This window comes from Acanthaster planci, linkage group LG02 (assembly GCF_054643075.1).
Source record: "Acanthaster planci isolate LZ-2023a linkage group LG02, COTS_SCS, whole genome shotgun sequence".
Taxonomy (NCBI): Eukaryota; Metazoa; Echinodermata; class Asteroidea; order Valvatida; family Acanthasteridae; genus Acanthaster; species Acanthaster planci.
This window is the reverse complement of record NC_141778.1, coordinates 19,343,394-19,367,302: the sequence shown is the minus strand read 5'-3', so window position 1 is coordinate 19,367,302 and position 23,909 is coordinate 19,343,394. Positions and strand designations below refer to the sequence as shown.

Genomic DNA, 23,909 nt, shown 5'->3' with positions numbered 1-23,909 from the left:
AAGTAATGAACACAGTTGAATGCGTAAAACTTACACATACATGGAAAATTTGCTACTATTGCTAAAATTACATACGCTGAAATCATCACCTGGTGTATGTACATTGCGTCTTGAGGTGTTCAAACTCAACTAAAAAAAGAGAGTCTTGATACTCTGAAATCTGCAATACATTTTTGCTGAACAAAACAACAACAAAATGGACAAATAAAAATCAACGATTTGCCCAGACTCCAACTTTAATATTTCAGATCCATCAGGCAGCCCATATGTGCATAACCTCCACAGTTTTGATTTCAGCAATGGACACACTTGAGCAACAACTTCACCGCATCGACGTGCAATTTGCGCCTATGTTTCCCTCCTCCGTGCTGTCGAATTTTTGGCACGGCCAGTGGCAGCACGACCCGGTGCCAGATCGGCATATTGCCGAAGACACAGATAGCAGTTATTAAAACGCCCCCGTAGGTGTTGACTGATGTTAATAACTTGCTCCGGCTGCAAAAAGCTCTAATGTGCAGGCTCATGCATTTCCGGAGCTCTCCTGCTCCCATTTTTTTTCTTTTGGCTCCACCAGAATCGAGGTTAAATTATTTGGTTTCAGGCAAGCGATATTACTCACTGGGTCCCACTTGCATTCACGAAACACAGGTGAGGCTGCCCTTAAAGGTTGACACTGCCCTCTCCGTTCACCTGAGCCAAAAAAAACCTTGCCAAATCCATGCCTGTAATAATCACTCAACGTGAATGGTTACCGAACAAAAATTCATAAAGCTACATCACTCATGAGACAAGATCGTCTCTCTGTATGCTATAAAGCACGCACGCATTGCACTCGAGATCTGACTTGCAATATGCATATAAACAGAAATCTAAAAAGAAAACTGCAGTTTTATAAAAATGTTGTTATTCCATTACATTAATCATTAATCTTACCCCTGGCCAACCATAATAGCCACATTGTCACATTAAATCTAACACCCCTATCCCAATGTTCCAATAATGAGCCACTAAATACCAGTCATTATCATTGCCGTGCAGTGCCCAGACAAATTTTACCATATCGGAAATCATAACTGAACCCAATTTACATTTAACAATTCCACAACCAGCTGATGGACCGTGACATATCCACACTGTTAACAATGCCTTTAGCAACCAGCAAAAAAACCTTGATGCAAGTCATAAACTCAGCAAAATTCCATTAGAGTAAATTCAAATTAAAAATAAAATATGCTGGGTAAATCCACTATCACATCGACATGACAAAAAGCTATTGGCTGTTTCTTTTTGAGATGCAAATTATAGGAACAGGACAAAACTCTATCATATTGATTCTTTCAGCCTAAAACAGACCATGGATTTTGAAATGAAAGGCTAAAAACAGACCTTTGAGATAAATGCAGGGAAATACAAGCTGTCTAGTGATTCACATGTATGCATTAAAAATTGGAAGCACATTATTAAAAGTCTGCTATTGAATTTTTGGAGTACCAGTAACTTCATTATATTCAAATGAAACAAATAAATGCCAATAATGCATTAAATGCTCTCCCAACACCGCTGAAGTGTCCTCTTCCTGCATCAGTAGTGAGTTAAAAAAAAACAACAATTTGGAACGAGCATTAATTCGTAAGCCTCGTTTTTGCTGTTTTGTTGTGATGTTTTGTTAGTTTTCTGTGTTTTTGTTTTTAATTATATATTTGCCTCATATGTTTTTAATTTTTTTTTAGTGCTGTGATTTATTGGACTTTTAATTTTGGGGGGGGTTGAGTAATTCTTAATTAATATTAATGAATTTTTAATGATTGTTATTGCTGGGCACCTATGGAAAACAGTGCTTTGTCACTATGTCTCCCCAGGGTAAAAAATAAATAAAATAAACAACACCTAAAATGTACAAGGGACGTTTGGTCAATAAACATCATAGGGTAGAAAGCGAACCCTCCCCCCCAAAAAAAACCCACCCAAAAGGGAACATTTGGGGGGTTCCCTGAAATTGGTGATTAATCCACAATACAACTTGAAGTTAGTAATAAATAGGGGCCAATCTATTACTTTCTCTTTTAATACCAAATATCTTTTATGTTAAGTTTTGTTTTGTATCTTTTGTAACTGTTATTTTTTGTGGTGCAGAACCCAATAAAAAAAATTAAAATTCAATATCTACATTCATGTGCTCAACATGCTAATCTCTGTAATTTTTAAACAAATTACAGTTGAGCAAAGTGGAAAGGGGTAAAACCAATAAATTGGAAACCTGTTAAAGGTCAGGGTGCAAAGTCCAATGCTTGCAACCAGAAAGACTAGGCAAATCACTGGCTAACCATTGACAACAATGCTTTCACTTGGTCATTAGCAGCTGCACTTATTCCAAAGCGCCTTAATTAATCACTCTCCTCCTGCCAGCTTCTCACGCATGGAACACTTTCTTCCACAAATACCTTCTTAAAAAATGCCTGCATATTTGTACATATTTGGTTCACATTTCCATCAAAAAAAATTGTCCAATAATATGGTATTTCACTTTAAAAAACACATTTTATAAACTAGACTGATTGGAACCCTGACTTCTGAAAATCACAGGTCATTTTCTTGTAAGGTGGTCACAAGACCAAGTGATGTACAGCAATTTGCTGAATTTTTTTGTGATTGTGCTTAAACATTAACCTGCAACTTACAAGATAACCCTTTGCCAGTCGGTAACGCGAAATGACCCCACAGGGTTATCTGTGAGAATAATATTTTGATAAAATGATAAGGCATTCAGCAAAAAGCCTGACCCCATCCAGAAGAATGTACATGTAGTTAAACCGAATACACTCACGTGAATTGAATTGAAAATGTATTAAAGCAGCTAACAGCATTGACAGCATTCCAGCACCCCCCTTCTAATGGTTAACGAGGCATGTGCAGTCCATTGCCTGTGCTGGTTTGCTAATCATGGTGTACATGTATGTGCAAGCCATTAACAGCTGACTGCCTCCCCTCCCTCCACCATCAGCGAACCATCCAGACTCATTCCCTCCCTCATATGTCAAGAACATCTCACTTTGCGCTGCAAAATCTATCACCCCAGTTTACCCACTGACCTAGCCTCCCGCTTGACTTTAAAGGGCAGCCCGCTCCTCTCCCTTCAACAGACTGTTGGCACTTGTCGGATGTGCATCGCGGACAACACCCGCAAAATGAGATGCCACAAAATGTGACAAATGTTGACAATTATTTTGTGGAACCCAAGATCAGCAGACACACCAGCTACATCACAGTGTTACTTTGCTCAAAGAGCGAAGGACAGCACTAAATCATTGAAGGTGAACAAGCACAGCATGAAGGAGTCAGTTCACCCCTTTAAGTACTACCGCCAGCATGCACTCTTGGGGGGGGAGGAGAGAGAAAATCTAGGTAAGGCGATGACAAAATAAACACAAAAAGTGCCAAGCAACCTCGGCCCTGGCTCCCAAATTATATTCCGCAGATAAATAAACAACCCTTGAGCCTTCCTCTGTTATTTTTTCTTTCTTTTTTTGAAGTGTGACTGCGAGGAAAACGATTTTATAATGTGCAACAATAAATGTAGGTTTTTCCTCCCTCGTGGACTATGACTCTGTGAACCAATAGAGATAAATCGCGGGAGAATGTACAAATAATACTATTGGCACTTCTATCTGTGAACAAAGTGGCATTGCATGGCCACTGAAATGTCAGCTGTCATATGAATGGAACTGTCAGGTTTGTGGATGTGCCCGTGTTGATCACCGGTTGAATACAACACCAAATACAATCCCCTCCCCCCTGAAAAAAAGAAATTCAAGTGCTGATAATAAACTCAGCCAAGTCGGTCAATGATAATTTCACAAATGTAAATGATGGCGACAGCTGTGATACTTCAACAAGTCCATCCATTTGTGCATAGTCAGTTTTACGACTGGAAGTGAATGTATCAATGAATGCTCCATGTGTGACACCTGAACACTGTACATCTGCAACTGTTGTGAATGCAAGGGACACTGGCAATATTCACCGAGTTAATCACGGAATAAATCCTGGCTTGATACATATAATTGGCTTTTCCACAAGGGAATAACCCTTCTACAATGCATGATCTGTACTGTGATAGACAGACAATGGGTTTAGGTGTGGACAGTTAGGAAAACCTCTGCTTTAATTTTAAGTACAGAAATAAACGCTCTGTTTAAAACACACTGGTAATGCTTGCAAGCATGGTCTTACTTTCTGAAACATCAGAAATATGCAGTGATATTTGTACCCTATAGTAACTCTTTGTCGATCAATGGATAACTGATTGTAATTTTGCTACTTTTTTATGACAGCATCTACTGCTTAATGCCTCAAATCTCATTACAGCCTTTCACCATTCCAGTTGTTTTAACCCTTTTCTGTCAATTTTTTCCTTCTACTACCCATATTTGTAAGAAATCCAACCAATCTTGTGAGGTATGGTTGCAATGAATAAATAATGAAAGTCTAATAAATCCCTTGTCAACAAGTGGCAAGAAATGCCTGTACCGATTCCACGCCAGAGTTACACAAAACAGAAGGGGGGAGAGATTCAATTACAGAATGAAGACCAAATGGTCGGTTGACTTGTGAACACACAGGTATATGTACATGTATTTTGTCAGTCATAAATGTTGACCTAACATTGCCCAATAATATCAAGATGGTTCAGTGCAGGGAAGGGCAGGCGGCGAGATGTGATGAATGATCCATGGAGACAGGGATTATGGGAGGGGGGGGTTATGGTAGCAGACCAACTAGGATCATGACTCTACATTCCCCCCTTGAGGGTATGGGGACCGTTTGTATGTTTTTAACAGATCACTGGTTCCCCACCAGACCCGACATGAAATACTTGCCTAAATCAAATTCTGAGTCAGTGCACATTTTCTTATTTCCCTTCCCCCTCTTTCGTTCTATTTGTTATCATAGTGACGAAAAAGGTCACAGCTCTTAGGTGAAGTCGACTTAAAATTCTGCTTCTCCAGCCAAGAATATCAATCCAGAGGAACCCACGCACGGAAATTCCAATTTCTGGAATGACACTGATCACCGCTTGTGCTCCTTTTCAAGATATCAGTGGAATAAGGTGTACACATGAGCAGAAAATTCTTTCTATCCACCAAGTTACAGACTGCTCCAATTTAATAATTTCACAACAGAAGACTTGGCACAACAAAATAGTCAGCCTCTTGATTCAATCTGTCGTCCTTTTTAGTTACGGACTGCTCCAGTTGAATAATTTCACAATGGAAAACTTGCCACAACAGAGTAGTCAGCCTCTGCATTCAATCTTTGGTCCTTTTTTGTATTTTGGGTGTTTGTTCTTTGGATAAAATTAGGAACGAACCATCAAAACTGCACCTAAATTGTTCTCAGAAGAGACTGGTAATGGTATGAGGAACCAGGATAGGTCATCGATGAATACTTAACAAAAACAGACTCCTCCACAGAATATAACTGCACAGGGACTTCTTCTTTTTTTTTTCTCCCCATCCCTGCACAGTGTCAAGACAGCACAGGCCGAACTTCAAGTTCAAGACCACCGGTCCACTGGTGAAAGGGCCCTTAATCACTTTGGACACAAATGCCTGGGGGCAGGTGTGATAATTTGATGTACATGTACAACACCCAAGCAGGTACAGAACGGGCAACTTTCAAGGTTTCAGCAGACAGTCAAGGTTTCAGCAGACAGTAGGCAAACGCAAACCCCTCTCCTGAGTAATACATGTACAGTGTAGCTACTTCCTCTTCTCTTGCAGCCCTCCCTTGGTAGCCAACATCAGCCTCTTCCTGAGGGGAAGCTACTAGTTTTGGGTGGGGGGTATACCAATTTTCAATTTCGGGCTGTTGGGAAAGAATGGGTGAGAAGTCTGGGCACGGACCACTACTGACCACAGAGCAAAGGCAATTTGTGTCTCAAAGAAACAACAAACATCCACGAGTCAGTAAAACATTTCTGGAAAACGTAAAAAGCAAAAAAAAAAAAAAAATTCCTGCACACGGTGAAGAATAACTAGAAAATGAAATCTATATTAAGATCTGGCAAAACCTTGATTTGGCAGTGGAGGCATGTGTAATTCAATGACAAAATGATGTCTAGACAACGGTAGATTGAGGAGGCTTTGAGTAACATTGAAGGGCCAGACAATGTCACCAGACTGCAGCACACGTATTATCCCTCCCCTCCAAAAAAACAACAACCTGCAAGACTAGGAAAAAAATGTCAAAAGGAGTCCGATCAACAACAGAGGGCATTTGCAGATCACGCTATTATACTTGAGGATGGATAAAAACCTGCGCAAGTCTCCAGGATTACACTGTGAGTCCACAGGATACAGAAATTGACCATCTGTCATGCACCTTCAACAAACACTGCCCTTAAAGCATGGTTTGTAATCCATGCATTAAACATGATTTGTCTCAGTTTCTATGAACCACTATGCATGCAGTAGGATACACTAGATCAAACTAGACACTCAACAAACAACCTCAAGTTTGGACTTCAGACAAAAAACAGAAAATCTCCCCCTCCCCTTCTCCCCAAGGATCAATTTCAGTTGACGATATTCAGGAGGCAGACACAATATCCCAATATGTATGGAAATTGAAGAATTATGAATTCATGAAACGAACTAAGGAGTGATCAACATGAACCTTGCCCAACTGCTATGCACACAACAAACAGGGGGGAAAAAAATCATTCGATTTCCTCTGCCAGCTTGACAAGGGACATTCTTGAGTTGAGAAAGAGAGAGGGAAACCAGCCAACTCAAAAAGCCATCACAGCAAACAAATATAACCAGGATTTATGGCTGGCTGGCTTCAACCCTCCACAGAGAGCCAGCAGTTGTACTATGAAGGAGGTCAGGTGGGGTCGCCCAGGGATCACAGCAGAGGTGCTGTAAATTAGATGGAATAGCAGAGTTGAGTGTATATGCCCACTGGGTGAATAATGGGGCTGCTGGGGTAAGACTGCTCCTGGGCAATTATGATCTAGGATACTGTGGGGTCGGTCAGTGATGTGAGTACCAGATAAGGTTAGCCTTAGTCATTTTTTATCAATCAGTGGAGGAAAAATGCAATTATTGACTCAGACTGCAGTTGTCACAGTAAATGAAACTATTCAGCCCCAAACAAGTAAAGGATATGATGTTAAAAATAACAGATTGCTCTTCCGCAATTATACAAGTGACGTGTGACCGTGCACATGCGTAGTTTTGTTATCAACCAAAGTCACAAATCCAACACTTTGGCCTTTTCAAACCAGATCTCAATGGATATCTTTACAACATTACAATGAAACTAAAAGACTGCAAATTTGATTCTTTCATCGGCTTTAATCCAATTTTCCCCTGTGAAAGAAGGTGCATACTGTGAACGTAAAACTGAATGAAAACAGCGCTCTGTGCTGTTTGCAACTATGCATAAACCAGGGGCCACAAATTACCTTACAAGTTACAGAATGGTACATCACGGGTGTGATTCACTCAAGAATAAGTGAACGTTGATTTTCACGAGCCTAAGGCCCCCTACAATCCAACCTATCACAGGGTGAATTGCGTGTCAAAGGCCACAGTGAAATGCATACACTTGGTTTAATCCTCGACCCCCATGAGTTCACTACTCCAGCATGCGCCATACTCCATGTACCGGTATCATTCAACGTCTTGTCTCTCGCGCTGATTTTCATTTACCCTCCTCCCTTTTTCTCATTGGGGGGGGAGAGATTTCGTGCAGTCTGTGTGTGTGCGTGTACGGGCAGCTGGAGCACCAAGCTAATAGTCAAATCTCGGCATTTGGCGACCCGATGGCGTCTGAGCATGGAACGGAGGGTTAAAAGGTGGATCCGCGTGTGATTGGTTCTGTAACCTGATCCATCCGTGCATGCAGCACATTAACAACATGGCAAGGAGAGCAGAGGGGAAGCCTACTGCATGCAGCAACCTACGCATGTACATGTACAGGTCTCTCAGCATGTAGTCATGCGTTTTGTGCAGCATAATGTAGTGCGCACATTTATGAGTCAAGTTGGGGTTGGTTTACCAAGGCAATTAATGGAAAATCTGCATACAATGTGAATACTATTAAATCATGTGAGGACCATACTTTTGCAGGGTTTTTCAATTTTTTTTTTTTCCATTTCTAGTGAAAGCTGTAAATCAAGATCCAGAGTAACAGTACATCAAATAATGCAACATCAAGACAGTGCAGTGACTATGCATAATAATATGTACCTCTTTTCAAATGAAATATTCACAATTTGGCTATTTAATTGTGCTCCTGTATTTTGTAATATTTGTTAAGTTCAAGGAATTGAGCCATCATCTATAGGTGTGCACATTTACATTTTGCTACTAATGTAAGTTCAGGAACAAAATGCATGTACGTTTATAACAAACACTACTTTGAAGATTTCATTATAAGCCAGCTGAATTTAATGTGAAAACCTAGATTTTTTTACCAACCTTACTTATTACTAACATAAGATTTAAAACAAACACTCCAAAATTCTTTCCCACATTAAGAGTGTGGGTTGGCTCTACTAGAGAATACATGCCCAAACAGTCACTACATATGCAAATTTTCGATGCGCCTATTATTATTCGCTGAAAAGATTTGATCACCCGTAGTGAACCCTGACCACCCACAATGCATCATGGCTTTGCCACCATGATCGTCCTTGTTTTCTCAGCACCGTAACGTAATGGACGTGTCTTTCGAAGCAACTTCGATTTATCGAGTTTTCCGTTTGCTACACGCTTCTGTGTCGATTTGATCACCAATCCCTCCTTTGTGAATAAAGTATTACCTTGATTTTCAACTTCATGTATTTGTTGATAAGAGTGTTCTTTTCATGCATATTTTGTGATCTTTTCTTGAGTTTCCTTCTACGTGCACCTCGTAGGTGTCTACTGTTTACTGTACTACAAGGTTCATCCCAGCTAGACCGTTGTCTACTCTACCAACGAATTACAGGCCTTAGCTGGTTGAATTCAGAGGGTCACTGTCAGGAACTGTCATATTTCCCTGTGTTCTCCAGCTACTAGGACAAGGAAAAAGACCTTGCTGTCCAGCCAGGATCTGGCCAGGCCCCTAGTTTATTTGGCTCCATGAAGCTGAAGATGATGGGGGAGCTCCATGGTCAACTGTGGAAGACTTGAGCATTGTGGGAGGTCAGGGTGCACTTCAAGTGATCAAATCTTTTCAACAAAGAATAATAGGCCCAGGGGAAATTACATATGTAGTGACTGTTTGGGCAGGTAGAGCGCCACAGACAATAAACTTTAATAAGAGGCACAGGTGCTTGTCTCTCCTTTTTTTTTAGTACCCTCCCACATATTCAACACAGCCTAAACCCTAACAGTCCCAAATCCGCCAATTTCAATATGATTTTACATACACCCTAGGGGGGTTAGGGTTAATAAAATATATGTGTTCCAAGGAATGTCATACATAGGCCAGCCACAATTTTGAGGTCTGCGTGTACATGAATGTGTAAGTAGATTACCAAATGCCGGGGCAAATGTCAAATCCACACTGCACTTTTTCCCCCTTGAATTGTAGGAGTCACTAATGCAGGTTGCCTGCCGAGATTTGTTAAAGGCAGAGCTTTCAGCCCGGAGGGTCAAAAGATCAGGGGGAGTCTTGTTGGTGTGCTGTGTGACGATCATCTGGTGTCAAGCAAACATGTCACATCACTGGGGCTGCATTGTGCTGTGATATTTCATGCTATATGATTTGAGAAACGATATCTGCCCAGGACTTGGGGATCGATCAAGCCCACGGCTAACACTTGGCAAGAGTAACTGTGCAGTTATGAGCAGCGTCATTGTCTTTACAGGCATCATTATTAATTTGAAAGCCTTTGTCTGACTTCCTGGATCTGTGACAGGAATTAATAATGGATCAACTGCGATAAGGAGGGGGAAAAACAGGAAGTTGATTATTAAATTGTAAAAAAAATCTTCAAGTGTATTGGTTGATAGTTTTAGGGCTAGCAGCATTAACGTTAAAACAAATTTCCAAATCACTTTTATCTCTTCACCGGCTGGGTTGCAACACATCTCAATGGCTACTAGAAGAGCCAGGAAATGGCATTACTGAAATGGAGTGCAGGGGATGCATTTCATTATGCCGGCTCAAGTGGACAATTCAGAGGCAGGTGTCTGTTCACTGCTTGTAAACACGAGACAGGCCGACTTTCGCGTGTACTTACTTGTATACTGCACCGGTATTTCTGCTTAGAACACATCATCATTACTACACTCAATATAAAAATACGAGGTTGGGGATAGCGAAGGAAAAACAAAACAAGTGACATATGCATATTGACTTGTGGAATGAGAAATGAAACATTTCACATCAAACTGCAGATCTTTTGATTGATAAAATCAAATAAAATCAATACTTTCATAATTGCCACACGACACTTCAAATTTTCTTGATATTTTGTAGATTTATTTCATACTTTCCCCTTCCCTCTTTGTTTTCCGCAATTTGCTATATTTTCCACAGGCAGCGACAACCATTCCACCCACATCCACCGTGTATAGCCAGAGACTTATCAGCCTCCAATCTCCACTATTGATTTTCGCCTCCGTTTACAAGGCAAATGTGGTCCTTATTGATGTGTGCTTTTGTTGAGACACTTATCAGAAGAGACGCAAGCCATAAATAACGATTAAAAAAAAAAAAGGCGCCTGCAATACTGTGTGCCTGCTATTCCTGTCCCCCCCCTTCACAAACTGCTCGCCATTGCGGCACATGAAAGAGACATTTATTTATTAACTCTTGTACAACTGTCATGCCTCAGGGAGAAACTATTCAATCACAGCGACATCCATCAATTTCATTCCCAATTTGTATGATGCTGCGCAACTTTCGAGTTTTCAAAATAGAGTTTGTAATTACTTCAATAAAAATATTCCATCAGGTGTAATGAATAAAATTCACTAAAGACTGTGCGATTTGACTGCTGGACTGCACAGTTTTAAACAGCTTTTTTATGCCATGAGTTTCAGTACAAGAATCCTGTACGTGCAAACTCTATCATGTAACATGTTGGTACAAAATAACGGAGTTCAAAGGTCAGTTTAAAAATTGGTCTTGCTGGAAAAAAAAAGAAAGAGCGATGTCGCTAAGTGTCTGGGTACTCTCTAGATGTTTATTCAAAACAATAGAAGTATGAAACAGTGAAAAATCACAAAAAGAGCTGAGAATTGATTGAAAAATTTTGCATGTAATTTAACATGGCATGCAAGTTGCACTGTAAACATGCAAAGCCCCACTCTATTTATACAGGTATGTGAACAATACAAAGAGATCAATAGGAACGCTGTTAAGGAAATGCTAAATGTCATCTTTTTTTTTAATCTAATAGACTTTCTACTTCAGCGTATGATGAAAATGTCAGGTTCAATGCCACTGTGGCGAGATAAAACAGCACTCAGACCCAGGGCTGGTGCAATCATGCGAACAGGCGAGTCACCTGTGCATGAGAGAAAAATCACTCAGGGGGTGGGATGGGAAACAGGCAAGAAATGACTGGGGCTATGTACTGCCTGCACGAGTAAAACCATGGAGGTAGGAAAAGCTGATAGTTTACATGTATTTGCAGAGGAATGACTATGGGCTCTAGACAAGTGTGCCCCTTCAACGGTGATCCAAGAGATTCTTTTTTGCGAACTGTTGAACCTTACTGCTGCCCAGGCAGAGGGCCCAACATCTGTGGGAAAATCCACACCGTGCCCATGGTGTGACTTTGAGCTTGAGCACATCTGTACCAAGATCATCCCTATGGTATGAGTTTTGACAACCCCAATTTTTTCTCTCTTAAAGACTAAAGCTCCCTATCAAAACTGCTTAACTGTGATGGACTAAAGTCACACAATTCTAGGAACAGGTTTGGAGGAAGCCAATTTTTAGATAGAAAGGATCATTCACCATCTCTATGTTTAGGGGCTGTCTCTATTCATCTAGATTATTATCCAGAATATACTAGCAGTGAGCACGATGGATTAAACAGATGGCCAAAGCAATGACTGATTTCTGGTCCCCACACTTCTGGTAAACATTTCTTGGAGCAACCCTTGCATTACCCCTAAAAAGTCCCTCTCATAACTGCTGAACTGTGATGGACTTAAGTTACACAATTCTGGGAAAGGGTTTGGAGGAAACCAATTTTTTTCCCCCCTGCAAACAGATACACCCGTTCTGAATAGCCAATTTATATACACAACAGGAAGCATGCTCATTACAAAATGAAAGGCATTGACAGGCTTGAATAATGCAGGTATAGACAGTGAACCATGATACATGTAAGTGTAATTAAAAAGGATTAACTACGCAATTACCATGGCACATGCTAAAGATGACGCAGCAAGTGAATCACCAGCAGTTTTTATCTCCTCTGAATAATATCCACTTACCACGGCATGTGTACAGAATAAAGAGACACATCCACCACAGGAAACAGAAAAGCAGACCACAATTTACATGGAAATAACACTTTTGGACCTTGAATTTGCTGTGTATACAATGCAAATGATACTCTCCTTTGTAGAACTTGACTTTAAGCAAATCTGAACATCCAATCTCGTAGTTCTCAGTGTCATGTTAGCTCTCAATTCTACGTCAACTTCTATCATCAGAAATGTTCCTTCAAGAGTTGAACATCCTAACGTCATCCTCCACCTAAACACAGGGAATAGGAAGCAGCTGCCTCCATTGATAGAGTCTTCACACTGGAATCCTCGCAGCAGTCATAATTAACACGACAACTGGGTGGCATTAAATGTGCCCAGGGCCCGCAAACCCTCTCCCATGGTTCTCTGCTTGCTGAGAAGAAATAGTGTCAAAAGGCTACCTTGAGGATGAGTCTAGCCGGGCACAATTACTCACTGGACCGAGATCCTTCCTCGGGGGAAATTACTATGCGCACAATGTGCCAGCTGATATAGGAAAGCTGAATAATACAAATATAACTACATGATCCTAATGAGGATAAAGGAAAGAAGAAAAGACCTGTGAAGGCTGAGATAGGTGATGGGGCCTCAGAGAGAGAGAAAAAAGATCAGGGAGAGACTAAAATAGGGCAAGTACATGTAGGACCTTGGAGCCAGTGTTATGAGATGTAACACTGGCCATCCCCACAAATGAATAATATTGGGAGCAATCACCGCTTTGAATTTAGCAGATCCTGTTCAATTGCCGGTTTTCCTCTGGGCTCCTTTTTGATTCATCACTAGCCGAATGAGACAACTAGGATGTTGGCAGCTCTGGCTAGAGGCCATTTGTTGAAAGATGGACAGGAACAGCTTTTTGGGGCCGCATATCCCCATTCACGCAAGCCCTCACACACACAGCAGCAAAATGTTTCCCAAACAATTCTTTACAGACATATACATGTGACATATCAAAGTGTCATAGGTTAAGTGAAACACATGAAGAGGTGATAAAAGATGATAACTTCCAAATTTACAAAAATGGGGAAATTCGCCAGTTTAAACAGTAATTTGAATAATTTTTGTATTAAAATTTCAAGTTCTTGACATATGACAGAATGGGCAGTACACATCCATGTACAAAGCAATGGCCTCTCTGAGTTTTGAAAGCTGATTTTCTCAAACTGAAATAAAGAAACGGATATGTCTTTTTGTGCATCCAAATGAATCCAACTGTATAACATGTTCTTCTATCACAAAAATGTTTCCAGCATGAGACGCTTGGGTGAAGGGAAGCACATGTAGCCCACATAAGAAAAGACTGACAAGTTGCAGTTGAAATTTAACACTATCAATGACGCCGTAACGACATATTTCATTGGATCATGAAACAAAAGCGTAAGAGTAGAGAGGCAATGAAATGTATGGGTGACAAGTTACAGTGTGGCGTCACACTGTATGCTTCTCCCATGATTTATTCAGGGATTACCACTGGGTTTTCCACTTTTCTTCATCTGGAGGGAGTGCGGCCAACCACATATGAAACCTAAGCTGTTATATGCAGCCTCCGATAATAATTTCCCCTCTCGTCATAGTCACAGATGGGAACATACTCAGCTGGGCTTTAAAAAAAAGGAGGGAAAAAAAGGGGAAAAAAAGAAAAAAAAGAAGAGAAAACAGACAAATGGGGGTCCCCATTCTGGGACTGAAATGAACAGGCTGGTGCATAGGGGAAACCTTACCAATAATAAATCTATTCATTCATCACCCGGGCTGTACAGGGCATACAAAAGATGTTTAACTTTCCGACAGGGTCTATTTGCAAACCTGGACACTATGCACACAGTGGCATGCTACAACACAAAGGATGCGTCCTCCGGTTTTTCTTGGCACAGTCCAGAGAGGGGGAAAATAAAAATCGGTTTCACTTTTAGGGGGAAAAAAGGAGTTCTTTTTCTTAGTGGCGAAGTGGAATATAAATGTGTGTGTCATTTCTCCATTTGTTTATCAAAGTCCAAGGGAGATTCAATTTAGTGAACGAAAACACTGGGCCGTTAAAGCTTCTTTCATCGTTAGGTCATTGAGGGCTGACGAAGCCTGCAAATGAGCGATTGGAAGTGGCTGATTATTGATTTTCATCAGTGAAACAAATTGTCTAAAAAGGATATGCCAGTGACACAGATAGCTACGAATCTGTGAGATTTATCAACAGAAGCATTCAATCCAATTGCGTAAAATGTGCCTTATTTTGTCTGTTCATTCCTTTAAAAAAATTGATAACTTCCAACAAAAAGGAAGGTACCAAGGATGTGATATTTTAGTAGCACTTTTGACTCAACTGTATAACAAAAAGTTTTCGTTTTGCATGCATGATATTAAGAGGGCAAATGGAGTCACCAAATTAACAGGTTCAACATAACATGCACATGAGATTTTACCACTCCTGCCATTTCATTATATGATTGACAGGCTGTCTTGTGTTCACTCATCCCACACAAAATGCATTCCCATAGGTCACAGAATAATACACCCCCTCACTTAGGAGTATCTGAATTGGATTGAACTTGACGTTTTCCCTTAGATTTCTCATTTCATTTTATGGCTGTTTTTCAAAGTGAAAGACGAAAGCAAATGTTGAGGCCAGCATTATGATATTAGCCCTAACCCCCTAGGCTCCTGCACTAGAAAGCATACTGACCCTCACAAAATCCAACAGGTTCATGTACTTGTCTATGTACATATGCAGGTTAATGTACCAAACCTGATAAACTCCAACAGAATGAGCCTGTTGGATGGGTCTATGCAGTTTAGGATGAACTGAACAGTACCAAATCTGACAAAATCAAGCATAGACCAACAATTAGTACAGCAAGCCAGACACTGTACACAGTGACCCGTGTGTGTCCCAACTCACACAGAATCCAACACCATTTCCCTGGGCCTTTCATCCCAAGTCTCACAAAATTCAACAAGAAGTTCCTCAGGTATGGTACCAAACCTGCCAAAATCTCACAAAACCTGCTGTTGGAGTATGGCAGGTTTTGGGTAGTTAGGGTTAATCAATCAAATAATCAACAGTGTCTCATCACACCAATATCAATTTTCAACTCCATCTTGTCTCCTTTTTACCAGCCTCAACAACAGACTAGGGCTGCATCCGAATCTCTTGTCCAGAGCTAGGTCTAGGTCTTCGCTCCATTGGAAATGCGAGGAGACGTGCAGACGATAGACCTAGCAGTAGCTCTGGAAGCCCGTTTCGGACACGGCCTAGGACAGATTTCTTCTAACAATCTTTACAATTGACCATTTCAAAATGGTAGCTTGTGAATTTCGTGTGTACATTTAACAGGTACGGAGTGAAGGTGCTCACATTTACCGGTCGGCCTGCATGTTTGTACTGTCCCACAAAGCTTATGAATGCATTTGCCACAACACAACCATCATTATGAACTGGCTCCCTCACAATCATTAACAACTTAATTTCAATCACTGAGTTGACTTCAATCCATCAGCAGGTACACTGGAAGCCCACTGTACTCTGCTCATGGATTCACTCTCAAGATGGAGAATCATGCCCATAACGTATTTGGCTAAGTGCCTTGTCAGTCAGAAATCAGCAACACAGCTTGAACCCAAACCTGGGAGCCTATGATTAACACGAACAGGCTCATCCCCAGGGCTTCATCAGGAACAGACTTATTAGATATAGGCCCTGGTGTGTCATCCCCTAAACCATAAGCCACCGCTTCGGTAATTCAAGACAACTCCACAGGGTTATCTTGACCACTTTTGGTGAGGTGTGATTCTCGGAAAATGGGACTGCATCACATGTAACTATATAAATCAAGATCAAAAATAAAAATGAGTAACACTATCTTGCCTTCCACCGAAACACACAACTTCACAAAACATTTTTGTTAATTATCTAAACCATTCCTGAAAGCCTTTAAAAACTCCTAAGAACAGAAAATCTGCTACATAAACCTGTTTTTTTTAGTTCTACTTTTTAACTGACAACTGACTGTTGTATGAATAAGAAGGCCTTTCTGACATCAAAGGGACAATTCGGTTTTTTTTTGTCAGGAAAGGCAGAATCGTGTTGTAGGGACAAAAATTTGCCCCCATCATGTTTTGGGTCCCTATCAGATGTTGCCAACAAGTACATGTACACGTGTGCTCATGGACTAACCAGACAAAGAAAAACAGTTATCACCAACATACAACACAAAAAACAGAAAACAAAAACAAAACGACACAACACAACAGCAGATCCTACAAACACTCACAGTAAATAAAGTTAAAAGGAATGAAACAGAAAGAAAAAGGTGAGGGAAAGCCTACAAGCGTGAAGGTCAAAACAAAACAAATTATAAATCCAGATATGATGTATTTCATGTCATCTGTATTGACTACTACTGAACAAACCTACTGGCAAACAAGTTGTCTGTACATACATCCAAAAGGAGTACATGTACATGTATATCTACTAGTATGTGCAGGTGACAGGTGGGCGATTAGACAGGTACTCATTCTCATGTTAAACTTGATATGACAGATCAAACCTAAAGTGGGTTATAGTGCACTTGAACCTAGCAAGGCAGTGAAGCATGACCCAGCAGACAAACAGATGAAAGACAAATTGGTTTTGGACACTGCCATTGGTGATGCATTATTTGTGCGGGTGCGGTCCACTGTTTCCATGCATCAGCACAGTCTAGTCTTGAGATCTTTTTCATATGACCTTTTTTTTTGGGGGGGGGAAGGACAAGCATAGTGAATGTAGACATGCTTGAGATGCTTCAGACCATGCCAAAATAGAATTTTTGGTTGAGTATTTTTGGTTACTTTTACACTGACAAATTATTTGAGGAGAATTTTTCAACAAAAGGCCCAGAAAGAGATCAACAATATTTGTAAGAGCCAATGCCACGAATATTTCTTTGTTACAAGTGTAGTGAGTCGTTCAACTCTTTATTGTAGTAAAAACTATGGTATTTGACCTTTCTATTTGGTTTACTATATTGAAAAGTGCACCTCTTGAATACTTTCAGTTTTGCATGCTTTTCTTGACAACTCAGGTGTTGTTGCTCCCATGACCTTCAGGGAACTACAGTTTCACTTTAGGGATTTCCTCTTAAGATTGCGAACCCAAACTTCGTTCCTTGGAAATATTTGTGAGAAAGGGTTGCTCATGGGAACAGCTTTCCTCCTTGCCCTACACAAGAATGAATCAATAAGGAGAAAAAATGTCACTGCAGCAAAACATCCCAAACTGTTGCAACGTTTCAAGCTCATATACCTCCAACCATGGGATTTCTGCCCAGATTGACTTCACCGTGCTGCTCATTAATATGAATATTTGCATTAGCCTAAATTTTAAAGGCAAAAAAGCCACCAAAATATCATTCAAAATGGCCAAATGAAAGTTGAAAATAAGGATATATACGACAAAAAAGGTCAATTTTCCAGAAATGACAATGCACCCTTGTTCCCCTTAACAAGACTGATATGTGTAATCAATTTAAATTCTGGTAAACTTGAGGTGAACAACTGAAGAAAAAAAAAATCATATCTCAATATCTTCGGATGGATACACCGGTAAGAGGTCCTTGAATATACTCTACTCAGATAAAAGCATCAGGATCAAGAATTGCCTACTATGAAGGCCCCCTTGGCAAAATGGATGACAAAGAACATGCCTCCTCTTCTAAAGACCGAATGGTTCACAAGGTAGTTCTCTATTGTTCTCAATCCCCGTTTCCAACTCACAGCTATACATTGTGTAACCATCCCTGTTCACTTCAAAGAATATATATCCTTTCACTACAGGCACTATGACATGACGTGTGCACACCTACACCTCTACATGTACACCCCCCCTTAAGTCTTCAGGCTAGAAAGGATGATTGGGATACAAAACACGCACTTGTGGTTTTTTAGAGGGCATCTTCGATTCCTGCAAGGCTTCATTCAGTGTAAAACCACACACCCTTCCTGGTTTGAAAGCCCAAGGTATGAGGAAAAATGTAAGACTAAATTTCTTTTAGTACATGTCTTCCTTGGTGAATTTACTGTTGTTTGTCATGGCCACATTATTTGTACATGTACATGTACATGCCAAGCTGCATGTAATTTTCCTGCATCAGCTCAAGCCCTTGTTGAAGTCTCTCTAGAGGATTTAGAAACTTCCCTTCTTCATTTACTAGCTCACGAACTAAATCCTGTTGTCCCCCATCAGCATTAGCTGGCAACAGATCTATGCACACAAAAAGGGCCCTCATTGGAGCATTGACCTCCAATGTCAAAAATTGACAGGACTTGACAAGCTCCAAATAGTTGTGAAAATATCTTGCAGGGGGAAAAAATTCACCCTCCTAAGCCAGGGAAAAAAAAATCTGCGCCTGCCTGTGTGAGCGGGCAAAGGCTTGGAGCATTACATAGAAACTAGCCCTTGTAGGGGTAAGGTAATTTGTTTCAAGCTTGTTTTCACTGGTTGAACTGTGGCACCTGATTAGGGAGTTTGTCAAGGAAGTGTTATTCCACTACAGAGTATATACAAGTATACACCTGTACACAGTTGCATGCACAAGTAGAGAAATTTAGCAATAACAGAGACGTCCAGATTACTAGATGCATTACCTGCACAATGCTGCAAGGCTTAGCCACAATGGACAAAAATTCCACAAAAAAAAGAATGGCCCAATGCAAATTATTCTACTTATACTTGCTGCAATACTGTCAGACTGTGCTCTACTTCCAAGCCATCAATATCACTACCTTGGCTGATACAAGAAACACAGTGTGGAGTAACTACCTTTGATGGGCCATAAAATTGAGTCCCAATGGGCTTGAAGACCTTGGGTCAAAGAGCCACTGGACAAATTACAATGTACTGGGTAACTTTTAGCACACTTTGGGCAGCCAGTTCAATGAGCAATCTAACAATGCCTATGGTGCATGTGCTCATGAAAAGCTACATGTACACTGTACGATCATTTTGGTGATGCAACAGGTTTTTGATCAATGCGACTGCAGGGCGAAAGAAATTAAAAAAAATATATCTTCATCTTGGATCAAATCATCACGCTTTCACGAGAACGATATTGGTGTCACTTTTAACTCCTAAATGTGGCCAAAAAGAAGGTTTCCTAATAAATGTATGCCTAAAATGCACTTTGGAAGCAAACAATAATATTAGCAACTGCATGTTTTGACATATACATTTAGCAAGCCAACTCCTGATCTTTAGTTATAATACATGTAAGTGAACAAATATGTGCTTGGCTGGTCTTAAACCCCCATTCATAAATACCTGTTTCGTCAGAGTCAAAAGAAGTCAATATATGATAGATTTCCAATGCTTTTGATCTTGAATTTTACTTTCATTTTCCTGAACACCCCTGTCTATTTTACGGTATATTCTTTGTACAAATTGTCCAGAAGAATCTCCACATATGGACTTGACGGGTGCATGGCGTGTTTGGGTGCTGTGTCACACACAGACTCTTGACCAATAGGGATAGAGTCAACTGCCTTGTATCCAGGTGCGAGAGAGTTTTTTAACGCAGCGGGCATTATCACATCTCAGCGGGCATTATCAAATGTTAATACACTGTCAAGTTGCACGTTGTTGAACAGGGAGACTGTCTGAGGTATTTATGAATTAACAATAAAATCCCTAACTTAACACGTTTTTAAGAAAAACTAAATGATACATCTGCATCTGACAAATGAAAGCACATGTAACTTTTTGCTCATGCCAACGAAGATCTTTAGGCCACTCCACAGTCCACACACTCCGATAAAACACAGGGTGACAAGAAATACGTGTACCACTCACACAACACGTAATACCATGCCTCCCTGGCCCCAAGCAGGACTGAATTACTCTTTGAGAAGTGCACCAGATCCATGCAGAAGCCGTATTGGATTCTTGCCAGTGTGAAAGGAGTTTAACCAAAATCTCTGGGGGTTAGATCTAGGTATGTTTTTGGATCATGTGGAAGGGCTTCTGGGCCCATTTGCATAGAGAAGCAATAACCGAATGTGGAGACAGAAGATGGTACAGGCTATGTTTCACATTTATGCATGAGGTGGAAACATAAGCCAGCCAATTACTGACTCTCCACAATAATCCTATGGGGAGAATTGAAGGCACGACTAGGAGGTGTTCAACCATGTCAGCCAAGTCCATGAGGTCACACCTAGCAAGACTGCTGAGTAGCAAGAATGTAGATCTCAGTGTAACATCATTGAAAACTCTCACTGGTCTCTATTAAAATACAGCGGTTCACAACCCTTATCGCACAGTCTGTCCGATCTGGGTGTAAATACTCCCATAGGAAACCACTGTGTTTGAAATTTTTTCTTTGCACGGAATACCCTTTTGAATACTAGTAGGTAGTAGATACTCACCTTGGGCTGTGCTGCTCCACAGCGTCCTCCTGGGATGTCCGGGGCTGTGACAAACGACAAACAGGGAAACAAGTATTAGATAACCATGTAGTTGATCAGCATCCAAATAACCAATCCAAGTCACTACAAAGTCACTGGGGGCGATTTCTGGTCAAATTACTGAATGATTAGCAAAACAGTTTTGATAGTAAGGTAGTAAGCTAGTAAACAAAAACATTCTGCTTTGCCTGCACATATTTAATTTGCAACAGAGCTATTCTGCATATCATATCAATGAAAGCAATGGCGACTTGAATTTTAGATTACCGCAATGCCTTTCACAGCCATCTCCATGTAGAGTTATACATGTGTGTTCAAAATTGAAAACATTACGCTAACTTTAAATGTTCAGATGTCACAGCCATGACATGACATGTTCATGCTTGACAGCTTGAGGGTAAATGAAGAATTCATACTCTTGCTTCAATATATTGAATTCTTCGTTGGGAAATTCAATGTAGTTTACTCTTTCTGGTCTTCTTACAAAATTCATCTAATGGACTACCAATTAAGCCATGTGTTTTACAATACCACAGCACCAGCTTTGGGACATTGTTCCAACATTGAAGGACTAGTATACAAGTTTGCACATCACTCTAACAAGTCTGTCAAAATGTGCATGTACTATTCAGTGGGGCATTCTTTGCATACCATATCAATGACAAAGGTGTAAACATTGGGTTGAATGCTGTGTAACCCCACCACAAACATTTCACAGCTTTACCACTTCAACAGTTCCACAAATAATACAACAGCCACCCCAAATATCATTTTCCAAATGTACATGTAGATGTCTGTATTCTCTTTTGTATATTCAGAACGTTGACAGAAATGCCCAAGAACTGACAAGCATGATGTTTCCAGATGTCAGTGTGTGCATTTTTAAATACAGACAGGAATTTGTAACTTTATACCCCAACATTATTTTGTTTGTACCTTTAGTGACGACTGATGGATATGAAACAAACCACCTCAGGCAATAGTTCTTTTGTCCTTGAGGTCTCCCAAAATAGGACTTGCCATCAACAGAATAAACCTAAGACACATTTTATTCACTGTATAACCATAGAGCTACAAACCCATTCTCTATGGTATAACTGAGACGAAAGCAAACAACTCTGAAGGGAACTAAATTAATTATGACAGCAGAACAAGGAACTTTAGGAAAAATTACAATATGTTCTATTATGTTTGTGTTGTTCTGTGTTGTTTGGAATTTCCCATTGGCCGACTTGAGCAGCTGATTATCAAAATAAACATATAAAAAATTCTGGTACAAGTACATTTCCAGTCTCAAAGGTCCTGTCAAAATCAAGCGACAGCAGCAGCATGGTTTACATATACATGTACGTGATAAACCATCCCACCTTAAGGTACAATTAATTTACTTGATTTTATGAACTTGGAAGCTTGTGGGGGGGGAATTAACCCCATTCACATAAATGCCAAGGTTGTAGAAACATGTACATGTACATGTATATCAATTAATTGCCATGGTAACTCACATACAATTTTGCACCTATTCTTGTCCAATTTACCAACTGCAAGCACATGTCCTAATTTAATTTCACATTAACCATTCAGGATTTCCTCCAGCGGCACAGTTAAGTAAACATCTGACACAGTTTCCTTTGGGATAAATGGAAGGAAATACATGCAAGCAGGCACATTCCACTGTTTCAATTCTTGTTTCAATCACTGTATTTTTACATTTATTTGAGTTTCATATAAATAGGGTTGTCATGTTTAACTGTAGAGAAAAATCAGTCGGGGTAGAGGTTTGTCATCTTTTCCTAATAACAGCTATTGCACAAGGAAGCTTGAAGAATCACTGCAATGGAACAGTCAAATTCAGTCTCTTAATATTAAGGGATCCTTGAGAGTGATTAATGGCACTTGATCAGTTTCATTGCACTTTAACCAACTCATTAAAGCAAGGAGGAAGGAAAAATATGACGTTACTAATTAAAAACAGCCTATCATAACCACTCAACACAGACAGTGCATGTTGGCCCACATGTACATTAATGTTGCCAGGAGAACCTCTGGACACTGAACTTTTGTACAATTAGCCAGCAATATAAATCAAGGATATCATCAACACACAATTACACAAGGCTTTTTAGGGTAAGCATAAACAACAGACCCTTTTTAACTTACCCCCAGACCAAAATAAAACTACTGATCAATGCTAGGATTCTGGTTATCACAAACTATCTAATCTGGCTCGACAATAGCTCGTTCATTTTTTCTTTCAGAAGAAATGTCAAATTTGTAAGATTTTTTAAATGAAAGGTAATATTTTCTGCCAAAGACCATAACTGAGAGCAATTTAAAATAAACTATTCTGAAACAATATCGAATAATATTCTTTACTATCAGTTTTATCATTTCAAGTTTGACATTTCACAAACCAATTCAACCTTCAATACACATAAAACTACAAGCAAAACCAACTGAAATGTATAATAAACGGCACTTGTTTTGGCATTTGTCCCTAAATAACTAATGAGCCTTTTTCAATAGTTAAAAGGCAAGTTGTTCGATCATGTCTGCAGGTTTTCAGTTTTTTTTGTTGTGGCTGAGATGGGGCACCCTTGCTGAGAGAGATACCCTACCTTTAATATAATGATCAGGGGGGAGAAGCCAATGAGGCATTTCAATTCCTCATACTGTCATTCATTCCACTTGGTGCAGTGCTTCACACGCCCTTGTGACATTAAAGGGCCACTCTGTTCCACAAATCAAGCTCTTGGCGTTGGTTTATTCATGCATCTATTTATCCCACTGTCTAGAATGCACCCACCGTTCACGGGCCCAATGCTGTTTATCAACTGTGTCTAGTTGAAGATACACATGTCCATGGGTGCCCTCAGTGTGTTAAGGATTTAATGAATTCCGGTATATATCCAACCATGAGTGACGACCAACAGCTTAACCAGTCAAATGACATGTATAACGAGGCAGTTCACAGGGGTACTGGTAAATACC

At 40.2% G+C, this 23,909-nt stretch overlaps 1 protein-coding gene across 4 annotated transcripts in view; it reads right to left on the bottom strand.

Moving 5' to 3' along the window:
- LOC110979760 (uncharacterized) overlaps positions 1–23,909 on the bottom strand; it is a 129,079-nt gene that overhangs the window by 25,925 nt on the left and 79,245 nt on the right. For all 4 annotated transcript variants that reach the window (XM_022235804.2, XM_087133678.1, XM_087133677.1 and 1 more), the window contains exon 9: positions 20,880–20,923. In XM_022235804.2, the coding sequence (XP_022091496.2) occupies positions 20,880–20,923 (44 nt within the window). The remainder of the gene's footprint in view (positions 1–20,879; positions 20,924–23,909) is intronic.